The sequence below is a fragment of the Pectinophora gossypiella genome, chromosome Z, assembly GCF_024362695.1.
Source record: "Pectinophora gossypiella chromosome Z, ilPecGoss1.1, whole genome shotgun sequence".
Taxonomy (NCBI): domain Eukaryota; kingdom Metazoa; phylum Arthropoda; class Insecta; order Lepidoptera; family Gelechiidae; genus Pectinophora; species Pectinophora gossypiella.
In genome coordinates this window covers 6,425,297-6,441,155 of record NC_065433.1, presented here as the reverse complement: position 1 = coordinate 6,441,155, position 15,859 = coordinate 6,425,297, and the positions used below count along the sequence as shown (strand labels likewise).

The 15,859-nt window shown below is 41.8% G+C and overlaps 1 protein-coding gene across 6 annotated transcripts in view; it reads left to right on the top strand.

Annotated features, from left to right (window-relative positions):
- The window catches only part of LOC126380063 (GRB10-interacting GYF protein 2), a 49,830-nt gene that overhangs the window by 25,578 nt on the left and 8,393 nt on the right, over nucleotides 1-15,859 (top strand). For 5 of the 6 annotated variants that reach the window (XM_050029251.1, XM_050029252.1, XM_050029254.1 and 2 more), the window contains 11 exons: nucleotides 8,012-8,302; nucleotides 8,733-8,960; nucleotides 9,811-9,891; nucleotides 10,061-10,164; nucleotides 10,792-10,864; nucleotides 11,438-11,659; nucleotides 12,226-12,306; nucleotides 12,694-12,817; nucleotides 13,229-13,414; nucleotides 14,132-14,255; nucleotides 14,659-14,767. In XM_050029251.1, coding sequence (XP_049885208.1) covers nucleotides 8,012-8,302; nucleotides 8,733-8,960; nucleotides 9,811-9,891; nucleotides 10,061-10,164; nucleotides 10,792-10,864; nucleotides 11,438-11,659; nucleotides 12,226-12,306; nucleotides 12,694-12,817; nucleotides 13,229-13,414; nucleotides 14,132-14,255; nucleotides 14,659-14,767 — 1,623 coding nt within the window. The remainder of the gene's footprint in view (nucleotides 1-8,011; nucleotides 8,303-8,732; nucleotides 8,961-9,810; nucleotides 9,892-10,060; nucleotides 10,165-10,791; nucleotides 10,865-11,437; nucleotides 11,660-12,225; nucleotides 12,307-12,693; nucleotides 12,818-13,228; nucleotides 13,415-14,131; nucleotides 14,256-14,658; nucleotides 14,768-15,859) is intronic. The other variant, XM_050029253.1, reaches the window with a different exon arrangement.

Genomic DNA, 15,859 nt, shown 5'->3' with positions numbered 1-15,859 from the left:
GATGATGATGATACCCTGAATGTACTTGAGCGAAAATCAATTATAATAATAAAGTGAGCCGCTGTCTTGATAGAATGGCGGAACGAAATAGATAAGTTACGGTTCATATATTTACCAAAAAAATGTACCTTCAACGCACCTCACAAAAATATAATCTGAGTCAAAATGCTTTGAGTGATTAACGAGGAAATCATCAAAATCTTATTGTAAGATCGCATTTTACCTGTTCATTTTTGCAACACGCAAAGTTTTAGTATGTTATTATCCAGCTTTCGGAAAACCCGTATAAAGGTGAACCGTTATAAACAAAGGTTAACCTGGGTTATGTAGATTATTACTTACGAAGAGTAAAATCCCTACTAATATTATAAATGGGAAAGTGTATGTGTGTCTGTCTGTTTGTATATCCGTTTTTCACGGCAGAACGGAGCGATATATCGACGTGATTTTTTAAGTGGAGAGAGAGTGACATAAGCTACTCTTTGTCTCTGACTCCCTACTTCCCTAAAATGGGGGGTGGAAGTTTGTGTGGAGCATTCCACAATTTTCAAGGTGGAAAGATAAAAATTGCTATGCGAACTATTTGAGACTAACAAAAAAAATCGTGCATAATTTTTTTGGAAATCTGCCCCCAACCCCTTTAAAGAGTGGGTGAAATTTTGTATGGGACTTTCCGCAGTTTTCAAGGTAGGTGTCGATCGAATACGAATACAATCGAATCGATTTTAGTAGAATCCACTTGACTTTGTGGAATCTAGTCGAGTGGAGTGAATTCAAGTCATTCAGATTGATTCAAGATATGGCCGTCTTTATTGTCTCCTTACAAGCGACCCCGCCGGCGTAGTCGAAGACTTCCCTTTTTATTATTATTATTTATTCCATACGGTTTTACTCGGTTTGGTCGAATCCAATTGATTTTAGCCGTTTTTAGTTCATTTTTCCGATTTCAGTTCATTTGACTACAATAGATTTTAGTCGAATTCTCTTTATTGTCGAATCCATTCGAGTGAAGTGGATTCAAGTCATCTTTTCAAGATTCCAATACATTTGTCAATTTTACTCTAATTCAGACGATTTTAGTTGACTTTGTCGAATCCAGTCAATTTTGTCAATTCTTGGTCGAATCTAGTGCAGTGGATTCATTCATTCCTGTCAATCTTAGTTGATTTCAATCTGTCAATCTCACTTTAAATCGATATAAGTTGATTGTGACGATTCCTGCCGACTCGGTTGAATCCAGTCGACGTTAGTCGGATCGAGTCGAGTGGATTTAAGTCATTCTTTTAATCAATTCAAGTCTAATCGACCAAGAAAGTTTCGATTCAAATCTTTAATTTACGTATCATGCAAAACCGTAACGTACGTTTTATGACGTGACTTATTGTAGATTTGCCGCAGATGTCATTAAATACTTGGCCAGAAAAATGGGAAGCGCTGAGGGCTCTCACCCCATACAAAATTTAAGACAACAGACCTGAGGGTGCCCAGTTGGGCACCTTGGCTCAGAGCGTCGTCTGAGGGGATCAAATTTGAAATAATTAATCGACCCTAGTGGGTTGATAGCGGTTAGCGCCGAATGAGGGAAGTCGTCAACTACGCCAGCGGGGTCGCTTGTAAGGAGACAATGAAGACGGCCACATCTTGCGTCATTTTAAAGTCGAGTTACTGTGACCACCTGGTCATCATCAGACCCAGAACACCACCTAGGGCCAAAATGCTCATCAAAACAAATGAAAGAATCCCAAACACAGAAGTCTTGCGTTATTTTCACATCAAGTTCCTAGCCTATGAATACCTGGTCATCATCACACTCTGAGTATCAACCACCAACAACCACCCAGAGTCAAGAGTGCTCATCAAAGCCAAACAAATCCGAGCTCGGAGGTATTGCATCATTTAAATTTCGAATTCCTATGGTCTCCTGGTAATCATCAGACCCTGAATATCAACCACCAAAACCATTTAAAGCTAGAGTTCTCATCAAGACCAATCAAACAAGGCTAATCTCGAAGGTCTTGCGTTATTTTAATATCGAGTTTCTAACCTATGACCGTCCATCTCAGCTGTCATCTCATCAGGTAAGCCTCTACGCCTCCAATATCGCAGCGCCTTAATACATCAGCATTGCGCACCCTATCTTGCCACTTGACGTTCAATATGTCTCGTAGACTTCTCTGGTGAAACTGATCAAGAGTGCGCATATGACCACGATACAGGCACCACATCTCGGGACAATAGAACATGGCGGACATGATAATTGCACGGTAAACAGCAACTTTGTGTGGGGATGTAGTGGAGCATTTGTCGGTAGTAACTTTAGGAGCGCCATTAGTCGACCCACTGAGGGTGATGGTGTTTCGCTGACCGTGAGTGCTCTGCAATCTCTCGCCAGTGGCTCCAAGAAGCTGTAATGCATGCAGCGGCCACATCCCGGCAAACCGCGTCGGCTCGCGGGCTAAACCTGGCAGAGGGGGACCTGCTGTTTTCTGAGCGGTAAGGTCTTACGCGGATCCCTCCCGCACAGTGCACAAAGTCTGCTTCAGTGGGGAAGGCAACCCCCCGCAGATATGCAACGGGCTTTGGCGGACCCGGTGAAGCAGCAAGGCAAGGTGAATGGCCTAGGGCGACGGTAGAGGGCAAGAGAGACCGTCGGCCAGACACTGCATCCAAACACTCCTCCGGTCGTAGCGGCTGTCCGTTCCATCGGATTAAGGAGTGGGCGGACGAGAGAGTGCGTCTGTCTATGCGCGCGCGCTTACGCACTTAAAAATATGTCCTGCGCAGATGACGGCTTTTGGAAAATGGATTCTGAAACTTCTAAAAGTCCTGTGGCGATGGGCTGAGGTAGAGAGGTCTGGCTGTATTGCAGGTTGGGCTTTGTCTAAGGTCTACACACAGGCGGCTCGGGTGTCGATGGTCGCTTCTACGCTGACCCGGGGTAACAGCGTGGACTCGGCAGCGCTCCGAGTGTCGGAGCAGCCCTATTTAGGGACGCACTGCTTCCCCCGCTCAGCCGGGGAAGGGGCTAGAAAAGGTGCCCTAAACAAATGTTTACCCCAACTATACTATACAGGGAGGTAGCAACCGCGGCTGCCTTTGCAACCTATTCTCGCGGTCGACATAATAAAAGAAAAATAAAAACATCGGAATTGATTTTTGCTGCGTGGAATGTACGCACTCTCCTGGATCGTGAGAAGAATCAATGTCCAGAACGCAAAACAGCCATTGTATCGCGAGAACTAGGCCGCTACAACGTGGCTATTGCTGCGCTTAGTGAGACCCGTTTGGCTGATGAAGGAGAGCTGGTTGAGCGTGGTGGTGGATACACTTTCTATTGGAAGGGGACTGCTGCGTCTGAATCAAGGCGTTCTGGAGTTGGGTTCGCAGTTAGAAATGACATAGCCAAAAAATTACAAGAGTGTCCAATTTACACCTCGGACCGAGTTATTTCCATTCGGCTGCATGTGGAAAATAATAAATTCTTAAATGTAATTAGCGTGTATGCACCAACGTTGGACAAAACCGATGAGACAAAGGATGCATTCTATGGGGAACTAACGCATACACTCACCAAAATACGTCCCTGCGAACAGATACTGTTGCTGGGGGATTTTAATGCGAGAGTTGGGCGTGATTTTGAAGCGTGGCCTGATGTTCTCGGAAGACATGGTATAGGAAACATGAATAGCAATGGACAGCTCTTGCTAGGACTTTGTAGTCAATTCGACCTGACCATCACTAACACCATTTTTAGACTTCCGGCAAAATATAAGGCAGCTTGGATGCATCCTCGATCTAAGCACTGGCATCTCATTGACTATGCCATTGTACGACGACGAGACATTTCGCAGGTGAACATAACACGCGTCATGCGCGGTGCCAACTGTTGGACGGACCACCAACTCGTCATAACCAAAACTTAGACTCAAGTTACAGCCTCCCCGCAGAAGAGACCGTGTTAAGCAGATACGTACAAATATTGAAAATCTTAGCCAACTTGAGACTCGGAAGGCTTATGTGGAGGCGTTAAGTGACCCGCTTGATCTGCTTGATGTTGAGAATGGCGATCTGAACACCACCTGGCAGGCCTTATCGTCACATGTGATTGACACCAGCAATCAAGTTCTGGGTCTTAAAACGCGGAAAAATGAAGACTGGTTTGATGTTAACGACAGGGAACTTACTGAAGCCGTCAGTAAGCATCGTACTCTCCTTCGCCAGTCACGTAACAACAATCGCCAAAGTAACGCATCTGAGCAAGTAAGGATGAGTGGTGCTGCTCTAAGAAAGCTTACCCGCGATATCTAAGATAAGTGGTGGCAAGACAAAATACAATATATGCAGTGGCTGGTTGATACTAACCAACTTGGCTCTTTCTATGGTGAAGTGCGCAAGTTAATTGGTACGACGTACCATAAGTGCGTGCCTATCGCACTTATGGTACGTCGTACGTCTGCGGATGGTTCCAAATTCTTGACCATCAAAGAAGATGTACTCGAACGTTGGGCTGAGCACTTTAACACCTTACTTAATGTGGATCGATCAGCAGATCTAGAGTACATCAAGTCCATCCCGGACCTCGCGCCAGCTACTGAACTTCTCAAACCACCTTCTTTGGAGGAAGTTGTCGCTGCGATCAGACAACAACAAAACAATAAAGCGGTTGGTGTTGATAATATCTGTGGGGAGATACTTAAGTACGGAGGAGAGAAGCTACATAAGGTCTTGTGGAAGTTTTTTACACGCATGTGGAATGAAATGCGAGTACCCGATTGTTTTAAAGTTTCTCGCGTGTGTTCTCTGTATAAAAACAAAGGGGATCGCTCTGATTGTAACTCGTATAGGGGCATCTCGCTTCTGTCAACTCCGGGAAAAGTATTCGCTAGACTCCTTCTCAACCGCTTGTTGCCTCTATCTGAAACTCTGTTGCCAGAAACCCAGTTCGGTTTCAGACCGGACAGAGGGACCTGCGAAGCCATTTTTTCCGTCCGTCAGCTTATGGAGAAAAGCAGAGAACAAGATCGACCTCTGTTCCTATGCTTTGTCGATCTGGAAAAGGCTCTTGACTGCGTCCCTCGGGAAGCTTTATGGATGCTCCTGGCTAAGCTGGGATGCCCGGACAAGTTCGTTAGACTGATACGCCTTCTGCATGACGATATGAAGTGTTGTGTTACAGTCAACGGAGAGCAGTCTCAGTTTTTCTCTGTTACATGCGGCGTGAACATTACATGTGGCGTTGCTCTGTACTTTGCCGTAGTAATAAGGGAAACATTGCAACATCTTACAGAGGGCATTCGCATTCGCTTCCGAATGGAAGGCAGTATTTTTAACTTAGCTCGGCTTCGAGCTAGTACAAAGGTCTCCTATGACATCATTACGGAGATTATGTACGCGGACGATCTTTGTTTTGTGGCGGATACTCGTGAAGGTTTGCAGGCAATGATGACGTCACTTAATGAAACATGCTACAAGTTTGGCCTTAAGATCAGTGCCAAAAAGACTGAGGTTATGGTCTTGGAGTCGCGTTGCTCCTTGCCCTTCGAAATCGGTCTTGATGATGACGTCCTTAAGTGTGTGGACAAATTCAGGTATTTGGGTAGCACAATCTCAGCCAAATGTGATCTTGACGCTGAGACAAATAGCAGGATAGGGGCAGCTTCGGCTGCTTTTGGCAAACTGCGACGAAAGGTTTTTTCCCACGATTTAAAGGTAGCGACAAAGATCGGCGTATATATGGCGATAGTTCTGCCTAACCTTTTGTACTCTGCGGAAACCTGGTGCCTTTATAGAAAGCACATTCGTATGCTAAACAGGTTCCATCTAAGATGCCTCCGCGACATTTTAAACATCCATTGGTCAGACCGAGTCAGGAACACTGACGTTCTACGGCAAGCGAATGTCTGCGGCATCGAGGCATATTTGATGCGGCGTCAGCTACGATGGTGTGGGCACTTGACGAGAATGTCAGACGAGAGAGTGGCGAAACGTTTGTTCTTTTCAGAACTCCAGTCGGGCAAACGAAAATGCGGTGGCCAATACCTGCGTTACAAGGACGTTCTGAAAAGGCACATGAAACGGTGCCACATCGAGCCCTCATGCTGGGAGGCGTAAGCAAGCCAGCGCCCGGAGTGGAGACGCCTTGTTCAACAAAAGGTGTCTGGCTTCGAAAAAGAAAGAAGGTCAGATCTGGATAGAAAACGTGATGATCTGAAAGCCCGACCACCTGCGGCAATCACCTATAATTACGTAGGGGGTGTGCTGACGTGTCCAAAATGTGGGCGCACGTTTTCACATAAAATTGGCTATACGAGCCATCACAGAGCACACCAGAGAGCAGACTTACCAAGCTCTTGAATGGCAACCGTCAATGAATCCACCAGCTGCTGTCGCTGTAGTCGAAATCGACTGTGAAGCATCATCATCATCATCAAACAGCAACTTTTGTACACCTTGAATACCAACCACCAAAATCATCTACAGCTTGGGTGCTCATCAACATAATTCAAACAAGACCAAATTTGGAAGTCTTGCGTTATTTTAATATGAATAGTTCCTACCTAATCTATGGCCACATGGTCATCATCACACCATGAACCAACCACCTAGACTCAGAGTGCTCATGAAGACAATCAAACAAACTCAAAGTCAGAAATCTCGTGTTTTTTAAATTCGATTTCCTATGACCTCCTGGTCATCATCAGACCCTGAATACCAGCCACCAAAATCACCTAGAGCTAGAATGCTCATCAAGATAAATCTTGAAATAGTTAGAAACTAGGTGCGTGGAACGATTAAACGACGTCGGCAGGTTGCTTGGCGCAGCGTTGCCAGCGTTCGTTTCGCACGACGGAATGGCAACATGAAAAATAACCGTTATGATACGGTAAGGGCTAACCGTTTGTAGGCGGTAACCTTTAATTCCTGTTGACATAATATATTCAATTATGTTAACAAGTGTTTATATTAACCGTTTGATAAAGAAAACCGAAATGATTCGGTATGTGCTAGTACTGTTAACACATATTTATTTGGGTTAATATCCAAGACATGTCTGTTATTAACCCTAATCGGAGGAACACTGTATTATACACCGCAAGCAATTAGGGCTAGACTCCACCAAAGCGAAGAAGAAACGTGTTTAAATAACCAATAGAATTTCGTTATTGGCCATCCCGTCATTTTGCGTGTCAATCAATAGCCAAATGAGGTACGTTTTTCTAAACGTCAAAACGGTTCATTGGTATTGCGTAACACAAAACGGTGACGTCATTAATAAATGTGGTAAAGCGTCTTGTCATTGTTACGTACTTTTTAATTAAAATTCGTAAATAAATCAAAACGAAATGAGGTTCATTTTTGATTATCTTAGACTAGCTATTCTATTTCTAGATTCTTATTTTATATTCTATTGGTTGTTAAAACAAATCTCTCCGATTTGATGGACTTTGGCCCTTACAGATGAAAATTAGTTGCATTAGTAGAATAGCTTAAATTAGTATAATACATTTACCAATTCGCGCTTTCAATTGGATTTATTTTGGTCTCCACCACTACTTTGGCTTTATTGGTAACAATATTATAATTATAAGGAAAGTTAAGATTCTTTCATAATAAATAACACACACTAATACCATTAATATCTTCCGGTGTAAGCATAGTCTCAAGTCGTAAGCAGCGCCATATGGTGAATGCTATCAACAGTTTACATGCAATCGTTGATGGTAATATTTCACATCACTAATTTAAGAGCCATGCTCTTGTCGGTGTAGCATTCTCCATTCTTGTCTATCAAAGACCAATTCCTTCACTTCCTTATAAGGCACGACGTTCGCCTTCTCTATCGCTATTCTCTATATATATTGAGTAGGTAAATGGGAAAAGTCAAACACTATTTTATGCTTAAATATACGACGTCTTAAGCCACTGTTTTCGTTCAAAATTACCATTGCCATTTATTAAACGTATCTACTTCGACTAGTTATCAACTAGCCTGTTAATTGAACGATTTCAGCCTTCCGCTATCGCGTCCAAAGCTCTACTGCCAGAAGAGATTGCCAAAGAGATGAAAACTGAGGATCAGATACTTGCTCAACTGCGAGCTTCTCAGGCGATGGCTGGGCCTCCGAAGCTGCCTTTCGTATGCGAGCCGCCGCCGCCGCCGCCGCCTGGCAAGTCTGATGACGTGTTCCCCAACGTTAATGTCACCCCCAACCTGGAAGAGCTACAGAAACTGATACAAGAGGACACCCTGAAAGACGTAGCCCCTCCTATAGTAGAGAAGAAAGAAGACAATGAGGCTCAGGTAAGGAAATATTTACGGTTCAATACGTATGTGATGCCGCAGTGCCGAATGAACATTATTTTTATTACATTTTTGAATACATTGTTAAAAGTACGAGCAAATGAGGCCTTCAAAACATCGCCTCTTGAAAGGGATCGAATGCGAAACTGTTACGAACAGAGTGTAGGGTAGTTTCCAACTAGTTAAATCAGTTTTTAGTAAACGTCAAAAGACGAAAGAAAAACTTTTAGATCTGTCTTGATCTAAAAATTCTAATCAGAAATTCATAATTTATCTTTGACCTAGGAAACTACCCAATTATACCGTAATTTGTGATTGTAGTGTCTTATACAGCGCTGCGTGATTGATTTCCTAAATTGAGTCTGCTTTAGCCATATTGTAGTACTTAAGAATATAAGAAAGGAATAATTTTAATTTCGTAACGTTACAGCTGATCGCAGAGAAGGAACAGCAGGCGGCAGCGGAGGCGCTGGCTGCTAAAGTGGCCGCGCAAAACAAAGCGGCTGCCGAGAAAACCGCCAAGCAAACTAAAGAAAACGAAAAATCAAATAAGAATAAGGAAAATAACGTCGCTAAGAGTAAAAACAATAAGAAAAACAAGGAAGATAAGAGGGATGATTCTGAATCAAAGAAAGAAGAAGACAATTCTAAGGTGGAGGTGAGTCGGTCAACGTACACACGTACAACTAATAATTTGCCAATACAGAATAATCATTTAAAGTATGTTGTCTAATAGTTGCAATCTCCGGAACTAAGAGGGGACATTTTCACGCGTCACTCGAGATGGGGATGTTTACCTGGGTGTTAATTCAGTTGCTTCATCTACAATCATGGCTAATTTGTGTTCATATGAGAGGGAAAACGTGTAACTACTGCTGGACGATGTTGTCGAGTATGTATGCTTGCCGCTCCACGCCGTATGCAGAGTTACTGACACCGTACCGAATACTGCTCATGATTCAGAATTAATATCAAGTAGAATTTTCCTTCGTAAAAACATGGATTGATAAATAAATAAATGATATTAACTCATAATCAACAGCCTCCGTGGTCTAGTGGTTAGAGCGTTAGGCTCACGATCTGGAGGACCGGGTTCGATTCCCGATGGGGACATTGTCGAAATCACTTTGTGAGACTGTCCTTTGTTTGGTAAGGACTTTTCAGGCTTGAATCACCTGATTGTCCGAAAAAGTAAGATGATTCCATGCATCGGAGGGCACGTTAAGCCGTTGGTCCCGGCTATTAGTCGTAAAAAACACCTCCACCAACCCGCAGTGGAGCAGCGTGGTGGAGTATGCTCCATACCCCCTCCGGTTGATTGAGGGGAGGCTTGTGCCCAGCTGTGGGACGTATATAGGCAGTTTATATAACTCATAATCGTGACCTGAATCATCCACACGCTGTACTATTTATAAATACATTTTTTCTTCCAGTATTTATTTTACCCACCGGTCGATCGTGGGGTTAAAGAATGAATTTTCACAGCATAGTCAATACTTTAATTGCAGAAGCGGTCAAACGAAACTTCGCCAACTAAGAACAAGAAGGATGAGAAATTAAACAAAAAGGAAATTGAGAAAGAGAAGAAGGTGTGTATTAAAAAAAAAAACAAATAATATCAATTTGTATCAGATACTGTGTTTGTGTATGTTATTCAATAAGACCAATGTAACTTAATCACATTACAGTGGTAACTGTGGTAATATTTAAATAAAGCATTAAAAAAATGCTTAATTTACCTTTCGAATATTTGCTTAGGAATGGATCAAAGAGGGCTTCACTATTGTCAAGGCTGAAAAGAACAAAGACAACAAGAAGAAATCTGAAGAAACCAAAGTATTAGAGGAGGCGGAACGCAAGAGGTTTGTTATGCACTGCTTTTCTTTTACTTTTTAATATTGTGTATTTTATAGAAGGGAATGATGGTTCTCAACTTTATTCTCGTGACACCTTTTACGCAGAATTGATTGAAAACAATATAATACCTATTTGAATTTAACATAACATAACAAATACTTTATTTCACAAATAGCAAAATACAAAACAAAAGAAAAATAGAATGAGTACAATTAGGCGGCCTTATTGCTAAGTAGGAATCTCTTTAGGAGATATTTAATATTATATAATATGTTATTTAGTTTAAAGCTGAAAGTTAAAGATTCATAGTTTTCACCAATCCAGAATAAGTTATGTAGTAGATAGAATAAAGACAAATTTAAAGTCTGTTGAAAGATTGAGATGTATTTTTGTCTTTGCTGTTGTAATTAATTTGTACAATGGTTGTATTTTAAACAGAAGCAAAATAATTCACACTGATTATGAACGTTACTTACTGTAATAATAGTAGGGCAAATTTGATAGAATTATTTGACGTTTCCTTCTCATAGTTATAAGATTTAATAATCCAGGTTGGCTAACGTCTATTAAAATCTGAAGCTGTCAAGTTTGACGTATTTAATTGGCCCTATAATAGATTACAATGTTTCCAGGCGAGAGGAGGAACGTCTCATGGCTGAGGAGGAAAAAAAGAAGAGGCAGGCAGAAGCCCTTAGGAAACAGCAGGTATTATTTTGTTTACTATATTTAGACATACTCGATGTGGCTCTGTAGTAATTTATGTTGATTACACTTTTAATTTGTATTATTTTTACCGTTTGCGTGAAACGTAAATTTTTTATAATAGAATTTTGAAAAATAAAGTAGTCTTTCGATTTTTTTACCATAATGACGAAAATTTAAGATACCAAATTAAATGACAATGTAATATGTGACTCTTTCATATTTGGTCAGTTTTATATTACGAATTGCTATATTTCAAATTATTTCGGTATTTGGATATTTCTGTTCAATCAAAATGTTGTGTTGAATAAAACATATTTTTTAACATGTTTACTCTATTAAAATAGCAAAGTAATGTCTTTATTCGTAGACGATTGTTGTGGGAAGTATTATTTGATCTATAAGTATTTTAAAACAGATGTAATAAATCCCACGCACAAAAATTAACGCGCATTTACACTTATTTACGATTTGCTAAACCATTTAGTTTGCAGCATTAATATGGATTCCTTTCTTTAATTTAGCATTATATGATTTTTACTTTTACGTTGAATTTGTTAATTTTAAAACATGAAGGAAATGCAACTGCAACAACAGCAGCAGCGTCAGGCGGAGTCGGTGGCGAAAAAGGCGCCGTGGTCGGCGGCGGCGCAGGCGCAGGCGCCCAACAAGGACGGGCTGACGCTCGCGGAGATCCAGCGCCTCGAGCGAGAGAAGAAACTTGAGCAGATGAAGGAACAGCAGCAGATGATGCAGATCATCGCGCAGCAGCAGGCCGCCGCGCTCGCTCGCGAACAAGTACGTGCACGTCCCTTCATACCACAGCGTACAGTATAATCGCGCTGGTTTGCTATTAGATATCCCTCAACAGCGTATCCGAGGGTACGGCTTACTACTACAGGACGACATGTACCTACTAATAACTAGTGCAGCACGCAAATTAAGTCTGTAAGTACCGGTCGACCGTCATTTGATGCCTTGTAATCAGTCAGAAGATCTGGGGGGTTAAAATGGCCACATCGAAGCAATTCATCTAAGAAAGCAATATTGCTATTTGACATTTGCGCATATAAAAGTAAGTGCGCAATGCAAACAAATGTCAAATTGCAATATTGCTTTCAATGTGGCTATGTTAACTCCCCTGCTGTGAATACTATAAGTACAATAAGCAGCGGTAGGACTATAATAACAATATATATTATAATAAAGATTTAAAAAATAGAAGATTTTTTTAAAATTTTTGTGGCAAGTTTACTTGGCTGTTTTCCGTTTGTTTACCAATGGTATAGAATTTGTAGTTTTAGTAACAGATAGTGATCAAGCTGTTAATGGTTTTGTTTAATTATTACCTTTTTTATTTGTAGGAAATGCAGGCTGGTCTCGGTTGGGCCAAAAAGAAGAACAACATGAACATGCAACAGGGACAAAGCATGGCCGAAATTCAGGTGTGTTAAAATAACTTGTTGAATATAACTTAAAAAATAATACAGTTTTTGTCAACATTCGTTACTCGGTGGTTAACATTTTGGAGATTTGAGAAAATTTATGGTTAAGAGACTAATTTAAGGTAAAATTTAATGTTACTTGTATGTTTGAACCTGGGCAAATGGTAGTGAAACCATTAATCACTGCGTGCGTAGACCGTGTACTGCGGCGAAGGCTGAAACGAATGGAGCTGTCGTAACGTCTCATATGCTGCCCGAATATTGCACGTGATGCGATGAATGTGTTAACTCTATTTCTATGCGTTATCATTTATCGTGCCGCGGCGATATGCTTGCTACACGCTACGAGTGCTGTTCGCGGTATAATAAAGAGGTTGGTTTCCTCAGGCGGAGGCTCGCAAGCAGCAGGCGGCGGCGGCGGCCGCGGCAGCCGTGTCCGTCTTCGAGGAGGCGCAGGCTCTGCCCCCGCCAACCATCAACCACATGCCGTGGGGTAACTCGCAAAATGGAGGTAGGCCGTCATTTCTCACCAACGTGGACGTATTTGCAAACATGACTAAATATGAAGCGGGATCCATAGACCTCGTATAGCAAATAGACAACCAATCTCTGTGGAGAAGTGTCCGCGGCGCAACTATATTGCAACCGATATTGCTCTTTATTTTAACAATCATAACATCTTAATTCGAGGGAACGAATTTATACTATCCACATAAATACGTATATACAACACTGTTCGTATGCTTTTTTAGATTTTAGAGTCTTATTTGTTTATAGGATGTCAGTGAATAAAGGAATAAGCAAGCGCAATTGACATGTGAAGGCTTTTCTTCTGGTCATTATAATAAAACAAATGGGTTCGGTAATATTCGTTTTATTGAGACAACCCAATCCCCCATACTGATGTGATATTATAACGCAGGCGGATTCTGGGACTCGCCTACAAGCCAGCCGCCTAAGCCTATCGAGCCGCCGAAGCAGCCGAGTGCCGTCGACGTAAACAAGGCCAAGAAGAAACCAGTCCCGGTCAAGAAGGAGGTGACGCCCGCCGCTGAGTTCGACAGCTGGTGCACCACTATACTCACCTCCTGGAGCGCCAAGATCGATGGTACGTATCTATACGGTACAATATAAACAGACGATAATCGTCCCGAGTACTGCCGACCGACCAGAATAAGGCCAAGTAGAAGCCAGTCCCAGTCAAGGAGACGCCCGCTGCTGAGTTCGTCACCTTGTTTGTTCATCACTACAACATTAAAACAAACAACTTATATACACACACGCACAGTTAGCTAACACAGTTGGCTCGAACATTATAAACGACGATACGGTTCACCACCTATCACATTGGTCTAAACAGAAAACTCAGTGAGGTGTGGGTACGTTCATCTTACGTTAGTGGAGGTGTTTGGACTAGTAGCCAACTTATTCGCAAGAGTATTCTTCTTCTATGTGTAAGATTTATAACCGACCTCACCAACCATAGCGTCAGGGCAAATAACACAGGCAGCAAGTTCTTTCAGACCTTAAGGTCTACTTAAGGGTAAGGGTACTACTTACCTTAAGGGTAGAGTTTATACTCTACTAGCTATCCGATCGTCCATGTGAAGTTAGGTTCCAGAACTTATCCGCAAGATAGTAACGACATTACAGAAACACAAACAGCCTATATACGTCCCGCTTCTGGGCACAGGCTTCCCCTCAATAAACTAGTAGGGGTATGGAGCATACTCCACCACGCTGCTTCAATGCGGGTTGGTGAAAACATCCGCCAGATGGCCTGCCAGACAATTTATCTGCAAGTGATACGTTTCTTTTCTGTCAGTTCCTACGTTCGTCGGTTTTCTGAAGGATATCGAATCGCCGTATGAAGTGAAGGACTACGTGAAGTGCTACTTGGGCGATTCTAAGGACTCAAACGATTTTGCTCGCCAGTTCCTTGAAAGGAGGTCAGTTTTTTTAATTCTTGCGTGCTTTCGTGCAAGCCAAATAATTTTAGTTTAACTTTTCTTAGTGAAAACTAGATTGATTATGAGTTACAAAACATTTGACAGTGTCTCGGTACTGTTTCATATCACTTTTTTATAGTGAAGTGACAGTAATCTCTTATTAGGATAAATTTTTGTCCATAGTGTCGAATGATATGTAAATCCACTTTTGAATAATTTATAAAAATACTTTCACGGGCAAAAAGACATTTCCTTTTAATAATACTAATTTATCCCAAAACCTAATGAGAAAGTGTATTGTGGGTGTGTTGTCGGGACCCTTTAGGGGTGTAACGACGTGCAATTAAATATGTTTGTAACAATGTAACAATAAATGTTTAAATAAAAATAATGCATGCGACAGGTCAAAACTCCTACGCGTGGGCATGGTGACTCCCTCCGACGACCTCTGCTCACCAGCTATTGCCGTCAATCCGCGCACCACGTCGGGATCTGATTATCAGGAGGTTAAGGTAACCTTTGTATTACTGATATCTTAGAACGAATAACTTGAGTGGTTGCGGGCTATCTTATCGACGATTTATGGCTCTGCCCATCCCGTTGGGATTACGAACGTGGTTTTATGTATGTAGACAAATCGCAATGATCATTTAGAGACACAATTGGTCAGTAAGCAACTTGCAGCCACTTTTGGTGTTGGTGTCTAATGATATATCGTACATGAACTATATACGTTCCACTGCTGAGTACAGGCCTCCCCTCAGTCAACCGGAGGGGGTACGGAGCTTACTCCACTACGCTGCCCCAGTGCGGATTATTGGAGACATTTGGGTTAGTAGCACAGGACCTACGCCTTAACGTGGCTTCCAATGCACGGAATCATCTTACTTTTTCGGGCAATCAAGTGATTCAGCCTGTAAGTCCTTAACAAACAAAGCAATGTCAAAGTGATTTTCGACAATGTCCCCTTCGGGAATCAAACCCGGACCTCCAGATCGGGAGCCCAATGCTCTATATAAATTTATTATGATAATACAGGGTGTTAGTGACATCGTAACGAAAACTTTGAGTGTTGATTCAGACAATGATTCTGAGTTGATATAAATATAAATTATTTTGATATTAACTCGGAATCATGCTCTGAATCATCCCCTTCAGTATTCGGTACGACGTCACTTACACACTGTATAATGTATAGAGCTTCTATTTTATTAATGTAGTTTTTTTCTCAACTATACAACGATAAATATTATAATATTGAAGAACGTGGAAATTAGCAAAGGTATTCGGAAATGCAGCGACTGCCGAGGGCCGTGAAGAAAATAGAAGCCCTATATAGCTATAGATAGTGACTTACCAGTGTCTGATAGCCTTACCTTACTTGGTGCAATTACATCAAGCGGTGAAATACGACCCTAAGAAAATATAATGTACCAAATTGCTTTGTTTTTAACATTCATCCATATACTCACGTCTATTTCTCACCTGGATAAGCATAGACTATGGAATTCAATTTTCCTCGAATTCCATTATTGGAATTTACTTCGATCCTGATACACTTTTCTTGCTTCCTCCACATCCATCAATCGGCGTGCGTGTACGCC